This window comes from Poeciliopsis prolifica, unplaced genomic scaffold, assembly GCF_027474105.1.
Source record: "Poeciliopsis prolifica strain line A6 unplaced genomic scaffold, Auburn_PproV2 SCAFFOLD038, whole genome shotgun sequence".
NCBI classification, from domain to species: Eukaryota; Metazoa; Chordata; class Actinopteri; order Cyprinodontiformes; family Poeciliidae; genus Poeciliopsis; species Poeciliopsis prolifica.
In genome coordinates, this window is record NW_026562413.1 from 1468236 (window position 1) to 1480521 (window position 12286).

General features: G+C 38.7%; 1 protein-coding gene across 1 annotated transcript; it reads right to left on the bottom strand.

The window, feature by feature from the left end:
- Positions 1-289: 289 nt before the first annotated feature.
- Positions 290-11766, bottom strand: LOC129375031 (SH2 domain-containing adapter protein E-like). Its single transcript, XM_055053818.1, has 6 exons — positions 10903-11766; positions 6712-6838; positions 5465-5686; positions 4954-5173; positions 4196-4315; positions 290-2826 (listed from the first exon to the last, which is right to left on the bottom strand). The coding sequence occupies exons 1-6, from the start codon at positions 11641-11643 to the stop codon at positions 2643-2645; spliced, it is 1614 nt and encodes a 537-aa protein (XP_054909793.1). The 5' UTR covers positions 11644-11766; the 3' UTR covers positions 290-2642.
- Between the last annotated feature and the right edge of the window lie 520 nt (positions 11767-12286).

The following is a 12286-nucleotide window of genomic DNA, read 5'->3' on the forward strand; positions in this document are numbered from 1 at the left end:
AAGACGAGAGGGATGGTGTCCAATGCTTTTTTTTTTTTTTTTACCCTCGTCACCTTAAGCATCCTTGACATTAGTGTAATGATACGACTCTTACTCCCTTTAGGGCTGCTTTTACTTTAATCCATACTATCAGGAGTACAACGAGGTAAACTGTTTGTGCTCTGCATAATCCTCAAGTTTAAACCCAATCCCTCAACCAGGACTTCACCTCTTGACCTTCTCGGTCTTTGGAACGACAGCCAAAAGTCAACATGCGGATCGAGCACAAAAAGAAAAACCAACCTTCATTCTACCGTTGTTGCTTAAGATCCTGCTTCTTTACAGCACATAAAGCACAACAGACTCACGTTTTCCATTTTCCGCTGCTTGTTTTATTGGGATTCAGCACATTCAGGACCACTAAATCTGGTTTCCATTTAAATTACATCAAAACACATTGACTTAAAACAATGACACTTTGAAGTGGCACGTAAATGGTTAACGTTCAAGTATTTGAGACCGTGATGTGGGCCTGGATCTGGGCTTCAGGCTAAGTTCTGGTCTCCAGCGTGCCACTGAGATGAAACGTAAGGCTTGGTATGTTTGAGCTGATAGGCAGTAAAATCTGAAGACTTTCAGGGAACATTCAAACATCTCCCATCAGCGATTTTCCCCTTAAAGGTGCAGAACTGTCTTACCTGGAGGGAGAACTTTTTCAAAGGTTTTAAAAACAAACATCAGCTGAGGTGAGCAAAGAGAGAAGAAGACAGAATTTACCGGAAAACATGCAATAAAGAACCACAAAATTTTCAAATACACTCACTTTACAAATAATTATATTCCTTGTGTGACGTCACTATGTGGGTGGGTCACGTTTAAGGTTGTTTTTGCAAGAGAATATTTTACTTTCATCAAATAATCTTTTACAATAAAATTAACCATAACATGCTATTGTATGTATGACAAACTAGATCTAAAGATGGTGTGACTAATTTTATAAAAATAGAAAAATAAATCTGAAGCTTACAGCTACTTTGTTGCTTCTCAAATTTGATTTTTTTCCACTTTATTCTCCAGTTTATTCCACATAAATTGGAATGGAGCCAGAATAATAACAATAATAATTCAAAGCAATACCAATCCCTTTAAAATAAGCCTCAACTGATTAAAATCTTTTATATTTTGTAAGTTATAATTCCAAGGAACTGGTACAGACAGAGATGTTTTTCTATTTTCTTTATAGTTCTGCAAAATAGAAAATACTCCAGGACATGTCATTCCAATTTGAAAAGCTGCTTGCTGGTGCTGTCTATAAGATCAGATTGTCTAAACGTTTTCTGCATGCCAGAAAAAACAAAACTTTCCTACTGTCACAAATGTAAACATTTCCATGGACCATAACTTAAGCTGTATGTCAGATGAAGCTGAGGTTCTATGTTACTGTGGGCCACAGTAACATCAATGTTTCTCCTCCAAAGATCCTGAAGCCTTTGTTATAATTCAAATCCTCATTGGCTTTCAGTATAACAACTTTGTGCTTTGGTCAGATCAGACTAAGACTGAGAGTTCCTGTAATAAATACGACATGTGGGCGATGTGGTTTCTGGTTTCTCATTCAAGTAAATTGAACTATTTTTGCTAGAGTACACTGCCATATGCAGTTTTTTAAATACCAGAACATTTTTAATAGAAATCTGAGTTAGTATTCTGAAGTTGTGTCACCACTGGAGCTCTCCAAACTTAGGCGAGAAGAGCAAAGTCAGGAGAATCTGCCGGGAAAGTAAAGAGGAATGGTCAAAGGTCTCTCTGTAAACTCTAGCAACTTTGACACAAATCTGCATCAAGGCTGCCAGTAAGTAGAGCACAACATATTAAAAGTCTCAACCCATCCCCCAAGCGCCAAGCGCCCATCTCTTAGCTCTCTACCTCCCCTACAGGTTGGGAATCATTGCAACGCTCCCTGAAATGAATAAACATGTTAAGCCTGATCCTCGGTTTTTTGTCAGTAAAAAGTTCAATCGCTGCCGAGCCGGAGCTCTGTCTCACACATTGTTTTGGGGTGAATCACCCAGTCTTCACAGTGCACACAACACAGTGGAAACTGCTCCCTCTTTTCACAGCGAAACGGGAAAAAAATCCTCATGGGGCAGCTGATGCCGAAACCAAATGCATAAATTCTAATTTCATGTAACCAACGCTCTGAGAGTATCTCTTTCCATATCTTTAGATTTGTTTCAATGCATGGAGCAAATCTTTGTCTTGCTAAAGATGCAGTAAATCCTCCTTGTCCACTAGAGGGCAGGAGAGATAAACTCAAATGTTTCCAATATCTGGAAATTTAACTTAGCAACAATAAAACAACAGAAGCAGTTTCACTGCTAATAATCCAGTCTGAAATCAGGTCACATTTAAATCAGAAAAACAAAAGTCTTTTCTGCTGGGCTTGTTCACATGCAAAATAGCAGCCTGGATGTTTTGCATCAGCTGCACATCAAAGTAAAATAAGTGAATAAAAGCCAGGCAGCTGAACACATTTCAAACATCAAATCAACAAAAAAATAACACATTTGAAAGGGTTGTGGATGTACAGAAAAAGAAACCTAATTTTTAGATTATTTCTTTTAATCTCTGCTTCAAATGCATATGAGGTTTTAAGGTCAGAGTCAGTGGATGCGAGGTACCGGGTGGAGCAGCGTCATGTGCTCGGTCCCGGTGAAAGGCAGGCGGCTGGTGCAGTAATGGTGCACCACCTCCGGGATGCTGGGGAACACGCAGCTGCTCTGGTCCAGGGTGAAGCCGTTCTCTTTGGTCTGGGCCACGATGATGTGAACGCAACCTTGACTCGTCCTGAACACAGACGAGATTCATGAAGACTAAACCTTCAGCTTCTGATTAGCAAAGGAAACGCAATGAGGATGTGATGAACGTCAAATTTTATTAATAGCAAAGATGTTTCCTTTTTCATTTATTGATGGTTTATTTATTTCTTCCCTTTCTATTTATTGCTTTCATTTAGTATTTAACTTGCATAATATGTATAAATAATAATAACAGATACTATTATTAATAATAATTATTGTGTAATAATTATTACAAAGAGTTATTATAACAAGTATTAAATTATTGTTTAATAATTATTACACAATAATTAGAGCTATGAAAATAAGTAGTAGTATAATAATGCTGGTAGCATTATTATACTATAAGTGTTATAGTATAATAATACTGTTAATATTATAATATTATGTTATTTCATACTATTATTATTGCGTGATATAATAATAGCTGTTTTATTAATATTATGTAATAATGTTGTAATTATTACATATTATATTATAATAGCAATGATAAAATACTTATAGTAGTTTTATTAGTAGTAGTAGCAGTAGTAGTATTAGGCAAAATTGTTATTATGCCTGATGTATTTGTTTTGCAAGGTTTATTTTAATTTACTTATATATAGCTACATTCATATAGATTTTACCTTAAATAAAAGCATTATATTATATTATGTTATATTATATTATATTATATTATTTTGTATTATATTATATTATATTATATTATATTATATTATATTATTTTGTATTATATTATATTATATTATATTATGTTATATTATATTATATTATATTATTTTGTATTATATTATATAATATTATATTATGTTATATTATATTATATTATTTTGTATTATATTATATTATATTATATTCTGTTATATTCTGTTATATTATATCATATATAGCATTATGGCTCTTTTGTGTTTTCATTCTGTCCAACAGAAGTTTAGTTCAGTTAGTTTATTTTCCGGTTAAACTTTATTTCATGCATTTAATGTCTGCCCAGAAAAATGTTGTAGCATCTTTGAGTCTCTAGAGAATTCATATGGTAGTTGAAACAACATAGGATGATGGCCGTCACACCAGAGCAACAGCTGAGCTCCAGCTCAGAAGAATCTTCTCTCTAAATGCACGTTTCCTTTCTTTTATCTGTTATTTTATGTTCTGCTGGGTGTAGCTTGGCTTTCTGTTTTGTTTTTCAAAATTTCTGTTAAGATATGTTTCTGGTTTAGATGCCTCTTCATCCACACCCACTAATTTGTCCTGCATTCTTTCAAACACAGACAACAGCAAAGCCACAAATAAGAAATGTGCATCCAATTAGAAACATTTATCCAGCTAAAGCTGCGCCTGCACCTTCAGGAAACACTCACTTGAGGGCGATGGAGTACTTGCTGCTGTCTGACTCGCTGTTCCTGACCAGGAAGCTGGCCTCCTTGCAGGACTGCAGCTGGAACTCTGCCTCCTGCCGGGTCACGCAGCCATGGTACCAACTGGAAGAGACGCAGAGTCAAGACTTTAGGTGATGCTTTAATTCCTCAATATATTAGTTGGATATCACTCCAAAAACATCTACACCACTTTAAAACATGTAGGTCACATGGGTCATGGAAGGCTTTGCAGAGTCCAATTTGAGTTTTAAACATTTTCGAAGCTCTATATGTGAAATAATCTCCTTTCAGTTTAGCTAAACATAATTTCTGAAACTTGAGAAAACTGTAAGCGAGTAATGTTTCATCGATAACCAGACATTTAGTCAGAGTCACAGTTGTTAAATCTGTACAGATGATTTTCTTCTTCTGATTCAGAAATAATTTTCTTCAGCTTTCTGCTTCACTTTGAGCATTTTTGTAACTTTTCTTTCTTTATCTCATTTTTTTGTTGTTGTTGTTTTGGTTTTTTTTGCCATTTTGGAGAAAAATATTGTTCTTCTTAAATTAATTCAAGACTTCCCAAAAAAGAAAATACTATATCACAGGAACAATAAATGTACTGGAGCATAATGTGGACGCATCATGATGCTCCCTTCTCATTTCAACCCGCCCAATAAAAAAATATCTAAAGGTGTGATTAATTTCAAAATATACTGTATATTTTGCGTTTTTGTCTGTAAAGGAGAGCAGGGTGGTACCTCTGCTTTTCCAGGGGCAGTAATGGATCCACGCAGCGCGCCTCTCCATCAGGGCTGCTGCGGGGTAGCTTGGATGGCAGCAGAGTCGGGTGAGAGGATCTCAGGATCTTTTGGCTTCTGCTTTTTTGCCTCAGATGATTCTGCTGCTGCTGCTGCAGCTGGGTCTGCATGGTGAGGGTATGAAAACATGTCTCTTCTTTGACTGGGTGGTCAAATTGTGCTGGGAAAAGACGAGCACAAGCAAAGTAAAATTTATATATATATTAGAACAGCTTTCTTCTTGAGCTTGAACTTTCTGTTGATGTCTGAAAACACAGCAGGCGACTTTGATGTTTTATACAAGATGTTCAGTGAACTGTTGGTCTGTGTAGCTTATAAAATATGCATGTGAGGGTGAAGCAGACGGAGCAAGACAAACAGAACCATCTACTCTTGAAAAGCTTCAACCAGAATCCAACTTCAGACTCAGTGATGAACCTTCAGATAATAACAACGTGGTGCTTTATTATACCCGACAGAGTCCTGACGATGTGCTGCTTCCTCCATTCCCATGGCAATTCGTACTCAGTTGCAGGGCGCTGGTGCAGCTGCGGCTTCGTCCGCTCACCGTCACCGCTCCCTACATATGGGTCGTCATAGATGGCAGCCGGTTGACCTTTCTTCGCAGGTCCCTCGCTCCCATCCGCAGACATGCACACTTTGAGCAGGTCTTTAGATCCCCGACGTCTGATCTCTGGCAGGTTGAAGAGAAGGGATTAAAGATTAAAATCTCTGCCGAGAGATAAAAGTCTCCACCGCCAGAGCGACACAGAGCCTGCAGCGGCCGCAGGAACATTGTGGGAGAAAGACGGGAAAGCTGGACACAAAAAAGTTAAGGTTGTAGCTGAATTTCAATTGAACCAGTTTCATTTTTTTAACATCAAAGGGAGAAAACCTCTCTCAAATGTTTACACCACATATTTAAATGAGATTTTAGTAATCAAGACAGCTTGACTTCATTTTAGGTTCATCAGTGGCACTTTAATAAATGTTATATGTGTACCAAAAATAAACAATAAATGCTAAAATTGCTTTTAAAAGTGCTTTAACAAAATATTAGTATAAAGGTACGCACACCTATTTAAATTTAACTTCTCTGAGTAAAAACTCAGAGAAGTCTAGCTTTCAACCCTGGCTTGAATAAAAAAAATATAAATTAGCAAGAAATTCTGCTTGAAATTGTGATTTAATAACTGATCTCAGCTGCTAAATAATGCCGGGCCGCATTCATGGCCCTGCTGACTTCCTTCCATGTGATTTCAGCCTCTTAAACCAAACCGACTCACATCATCACATCCTCTGCTGACTTCACAGTGAGAAACAACCTAAGAGACGAATAAGAACCTAATAAAGCTTGTCCACCTTCACGCAGTGCCATTGTTTGACTCTTCTGGTAAAAACAACAAACTAAAAAGTTTCTGGCAGCATCCGATTCCCTGATTGGACACCACATTTCCTCTGACTCTAGGAGGTCCAAATAGGGCTGCATCCTAGGTTCTGGGAGCCGCCGGTCGGGGCCGACTTCCTTTTGAGAGAATAGCACCAGGAAATAGAAACAGGAAAGAGGAAGTGAGGACAGGAAACTACTCCCATTGTCCAAATGAAATGCGGTCATCATAGCAAAGCCAGAGAGCAGAGTGACTTCACATTCTCAGAAGGGTGATGAAGTGACCGAAAATGGGAATGTTGTGAGGTCAAGCGTGTTTTACGAGTTCCTACCGGTTATCATCTGTTGTGCATCGTACGGCTCCATGTAGCCATCGTTCTCCCCAACCCTCTCTGCATCCCTCTGATCTCTGGTCTTCTGGGCATCAAACGGGTCTGCGTAATCCTCCACAATAATCAACTGGCTCAGGAAAATACAGGGAAAACGATAATTTAGGGGGTGTAGATCCTTTAAACTGTGAGCTCAGAGACGAAACTCGAACTTGAGGTTAAATTTCTACTGAAATCAAGTCAAATTAATTTCAAAATAAACAAATGCTTGAATTTCTGCTTGGGAAAATGTTGTTAGATTGTTTTATAGAGTATTTAGTGTAATTTTCATGCAGCAATGGGTTGCTAACACTTTCTTTTTTTACATCAGTTCTACACTGTGAAAACAAAACAAAAAGAAAACGTCTCTAATTTACGGTAAAATACTGGCCACTGCGGTTGCCTGGATTTGACCATATAAATACCATAAATGTATTTATTTTTATTTATTTAACATTGTGCACACCTGCTCAACTTTTCCTGGTCAGCTAAGCAAAGTGAATGGTATGCATTAACTCACTCCTCTTTGGTTACCTCGCAATGACCTGATGAGCAACTTGCACAGCAGCAGTTTAAGGTTTTGTCACTGTGCCTTATAACTGCTCAAAAACATAATAAAAAACTACATGGATTTAAAACTGGACAAGACAGGAACAGTCACACGTCAGACTGGCAGAATTTCAAATATTTAAAACATTCATTATCGATATTGACTGATATGTAACACTTTCATCGTGATATGGTTTTTCAGCCATATTGTCCAGCCCTTCAACAAAATAGAATATTTTATTAGTGATTTTTCTATTTAGTTGTATTTTGGATGTCTGAATCAAAAAAACTAAACAATAATTATTGATATCGACTGATATGGAATGCCTAAATCTTGATGCAATTTTCAGCCATATCGTCCAGCCTTACGTAATTCTAATATCTACTATAACTGATGTAGTTATTGATGGTTTTTCCCATCATGCTTTTTTTTTAGGATAAACTGATGGAGGCTTTGGCCAGGCTCTGATTTGAATCCCATTGAGTTTTGTAAACCATGGTGGCGGTAATCAATCAATCAATCAAATTTTATTTGTATAGCACATTTCAGCTACAAGGCATTTCAAAGTGCTTTACATCATAAATACAAAACACGAAGGCATGCAACATAGAATAAAATACCAAGGTTTTTTTTTCTTTTTTTTTTTTTTCTTTTTTTCCTCCCTTTTTTTTCCCCCTTTTTCCACTTTCCCTCTTTTTTCCCTTTCTTCCCCCTTCCCTTTGACACGGAATTTAAGCGCCTGTTACCGCCGGACTCCGCCGTCCGTTTAACCACGGGTATTCGCCGGGCCCCGTTGCCCACAACAGGAAAAAAAAAAAAAAATTACATACATATCCACAAAATCAAATCCATACATATTACATTTCAAATGCAACTCTAAACAGGTGCGTTTTACTTGAGATTTGAAGGAAGTCAGGGTTTCCGCTGTTTTACAGTTTTCTGGAAGTTTGTTCCAAATTTTTGGTGCATAGATGCTGAAAGCTGCTTCTCCTCTCTTGGTTCTGGTTCTGGGGATGCAGAGCAGACCAGAACCAGAAGACCTGAGAGGTCGGGAAGGTTGATACAACAACAGCAGATCTTTGATGTATTGTGGTGCTAAACCGTTCAGTGATTTGTAAACCAACAAGAGTATTTTAAAATCTATTCTTTGAGCTACAGGGAGCCAGTGGAGGGACTTTAAAACTGGTGTTATGTGATCTATCTTCCTGGTTCTAGTGAGAACGCGAGCAGCAGCATTCTGGATCAGTTGCAGCTGTTTGATTGATTTGTTGGACAGGCCTGTGAAGATGCTGTTGCAATAATCAATGCGACTAAAGACAAACGCATGAATGAGTTTCTCTAGATCTGGCTGAGACATTAGTCCTCTAATCCTGGAGATGTTCTTCAGGTGATAGAAGGCCGATTTTGTTAGTGTCTTTATGTGGCTCTGGAGGTTCAAGTCCGAGTCCATCACCACTCCCAGGTTTCGGGCCTGATCGCTAGTTTTTAGTGGTAGTAACTGAAGCTGTGCATTGACTCTAGATCGTTCCTCTTTAGGTCCAAAAATAATGACTTCAGTTTTATTTTTGTTCAGTTGGAGAAAGTTTTGGCACATCCACACATTTATCTGTTCTAAACATTTATTCAGTGATTGGATGGGTTCAGAGTCACCTGGTGACATCGTAATGTAGAGCTGTGTGTCATCCGCATAGTTGTGGTAGCTAATATTATTTCCTGTTATGACCTGAGCTAGTGGGAGAATATAAATATTAAATAAGAGGGGTCCTAGGATTGAACCTTGGGGTACCCCACATGTGACCTTTGACCTCTTTGATGAGAAGTTTCCAATTGAAACAAAGAAATCCCTGTTCTTTATGTAGGATTCAAACCAGTCGAGCACCGAACCGGAGAGTCCAACCCAACTTTCAAGTCGATTCAGTAATATGTCATGGTCGACAGTGTCAAAAGCTGCACTGAGATCCAACAGAACCAGCACCGTGGTTCTCCCACAGTCCGTATTTATATGGATATCATTGAATACTTTTACGAGGGCAGTCTCCGTGCTGTGGTGAGCACGAAAACCAGACTGGAAAGTGTCAAAGCAGTTGGTCATCATGAGGAAACTATTTAATTGTTTACACACAGTTTTTTCAATAACTTTGCTGATGAATGGGAGGTTTGAGATTGGCCTGTAATTCTGCAATAGTGATTTGTCCAGGTTGTTCTTTTTTAACAGTGGTTTGATGACTGCTGTTTTCAAGGCCTGGGGGAAAACACCTGATGTAAGCGATGAGTTTACGATTTGGATCAGATCAGTAGCAATAACAGGCAGGACTTTCTTAAAGAAATGTGTGGGAAGGACATCCAGACAGCAGGAGCTTGAACTTAATTGACTTATAATTTCTTCTAGAGTTTTATAATTAAGTAGTTGAAAATGGGTCATTTTTTCTGTATTTGTTTTGTTTTGGTACAGCAATGGTTCTGGCTTTAGAGTTGATGTGCAGATTAATCCTCTGATTTTTTGGATTTTCTCTGAAAAGAAATCAGAAAACTTGTTACAGGCAACATTAGATTGGAATTCAGGTGGAAACGTCACAGGAGGGTTTGTGAGCCTGTCAACTGTTGCAAATAAAGTTCGAGCATTATTGATGTTTTTCTTTATGACATCTGCAAAGAAAGCCTCCCTTCCATGTTTTAGTGTTAAGTGATAGTTACGTAGTTTTTCTTTGTAGATGTCGTGATGAACGTGAAGTTGAGTTTTACGCCATTGTCGTTCTGCCCTGCGGCAGACTTGTCTTGCAGACCGAACTATTTGTGCATTTCTCCATGGAGATTTCTTTCTACCAGTCAAAACCTTTACTTTAATTGGGGCAATGGAATCAATGATATATGACCAGAAGGGAAGAATGTTATGAATGAGAGGGATGAAGCAGAGCGAAGGAGGGAGGCGCCTCTGCGTAGGTCAAAACCGAGCCAGAGGAAGGTGACGACCTTTTATGCCCGTCAACAGTTTTGTAATCGAGGCAGAGGAAGATGAAGGTAGAAGATCAAACAGTGGAGAGGAGCAGAGAGACACAATCTGGGAGGAATGGGCACAATGGGAGGCACAGACAAAGAGAGGAGGAGGGGAAGTGAGACAATAATAAGTCTTTTCTGAGTTTGGATTGGATCCAGGCTTCTTCACTGTGAGCAAATTGACTGCCTCTCCAGTCAGACAGTTTACTGGTATCCCATCGGTATTTTTAGAGAAGGTAGAAGAAATATGTCAGATTAGTGTAAAGAATCACAAACTAAAAACATGTGTTTGTACTTTATACGATGTTTTTATGTATATATCACAGTTTTATTTAAATAATAAAATATTTAATATTTTTTGCTAATTATTTGTCATACTGTGGCACTTTGGGCTCAGTGGCTCAAAATTATATATTCTTATTTTTTACACTATAGAACAAAAGAAATATTAATGTAAACAATAATGTAAAACTAAAACAACACATAAGGGATACTATCTATGGGGCTAGAGGTGGTCCAGATTACAATCAAGTGTCAGTACCTGGTTTATTTTTATTTTTACAACCAGTATTTTTAGGAGAGTCAAAATGAGCTCTTAGAATGAAACTCACAGTTTCCGTTGTGGACTGGGCTGCAAGTTTCTCAGCTTCAGAGCTCACTGGGCCGCCGGCGGTACCACTGACTGTAAAGTTGGGGGTTTTCTCCTGTTTGTCCACTCTGATCATCCGGCTGATATAGGCGCGGGCGGGCGGGGAGGTCTTCGGGGGCCTGTGTTGCTCCTCCAGCACCGCCTCTGCCTTGGAGTTCTTGCGGCTTTTCCCGGCCAGCAAAGCGTCCCAAACCTTCCCATCTTTCTGGGAACCGACCCCGGTCCTGCTGACCTCTGCGCCGGAGTTCTTTCGGCTCTTTCCGACGCCTCCACCTCCTGGCGCGCTGTCTGGTGAGGAGTTCTTCCGGTGGCCCGTTTTGGTCCCGATGCTGATCATCAGCCCGGCTCTATTTGCTCTCGGATGGGAGCCGGACTCGGAGACTGACCGGATCTTGTCCGTACCGTTCTTCAGGGCCAGGGGGAACTCCTTGAACCATTTTGCCATTTCCCCCCCCTCAGATGAAAATCTGTAAACTTCCCTGCCTTGTCCTGCACCTTTCAGCGCCATGCAAAGGGGCCCCCGGGGACGCACCTTGACTAAAATCACTGCCTCTCTAACAATGGACTTCCGCTGCTTTATTCTAGACAGAACATTTTCACACCTCACTTTTAAAAAATCTTTTAAAAATGAAACATAAGCCTCATTAGTAGGGAAAAAATACCCAAGTTTTATCCCATTTGAAAATGTATTACATTTGCTCATTTTTTTCAGTTTAAAGAAAATTTATTCTCTTTGGATAAAAAGATGCCATCGGAGCGGGATCATCCGAAAAAAGGCAAAGTTTTTCTTGATGGTGATTTTTGGTCCCATTCCCAGAGGGTAAGTTCCGAGCGTCCGCATGGAAAAAGTCAAATAAATGAGCCCGTGTGGAGGCAGGTATCTGCTTTAACAACAGGGAGGCAGTCCCTGGTGGGCGGAGAGTCAGTGGCGGTCCTATATTCACTGTTGCCCTGGGTCCCTCCTTCAAGCCTGGCCACCTCGCACTCACCACGGGTCAGTAATCAATGAAAAATTTATTTAAAAAAATTCTACACCACCAATGTTTCAGGTTTATTTTCTTTCTTTTTTTTTTTTTAATTTACAGAAACCAAGGATGAAACATTGTTAATGTTAATAAGGTTCTTGCAAAATATTCAGGAAAGCCCAAATTGTCCGCTTTTTTGGGAAAAAAAACAAAATACATGAATATACAGATAAATTCCCAAAATTCAAAAGAATTTTAGAATGAATGAATGAATGAAAGAATTGAATCTGTAAAATAATAAAACATCTTTGAAAAAAATAGTAATGGTGTACCCATTTTAATACTATTACGGGTTTTTAAAATATATTTCTAGTTACCAAA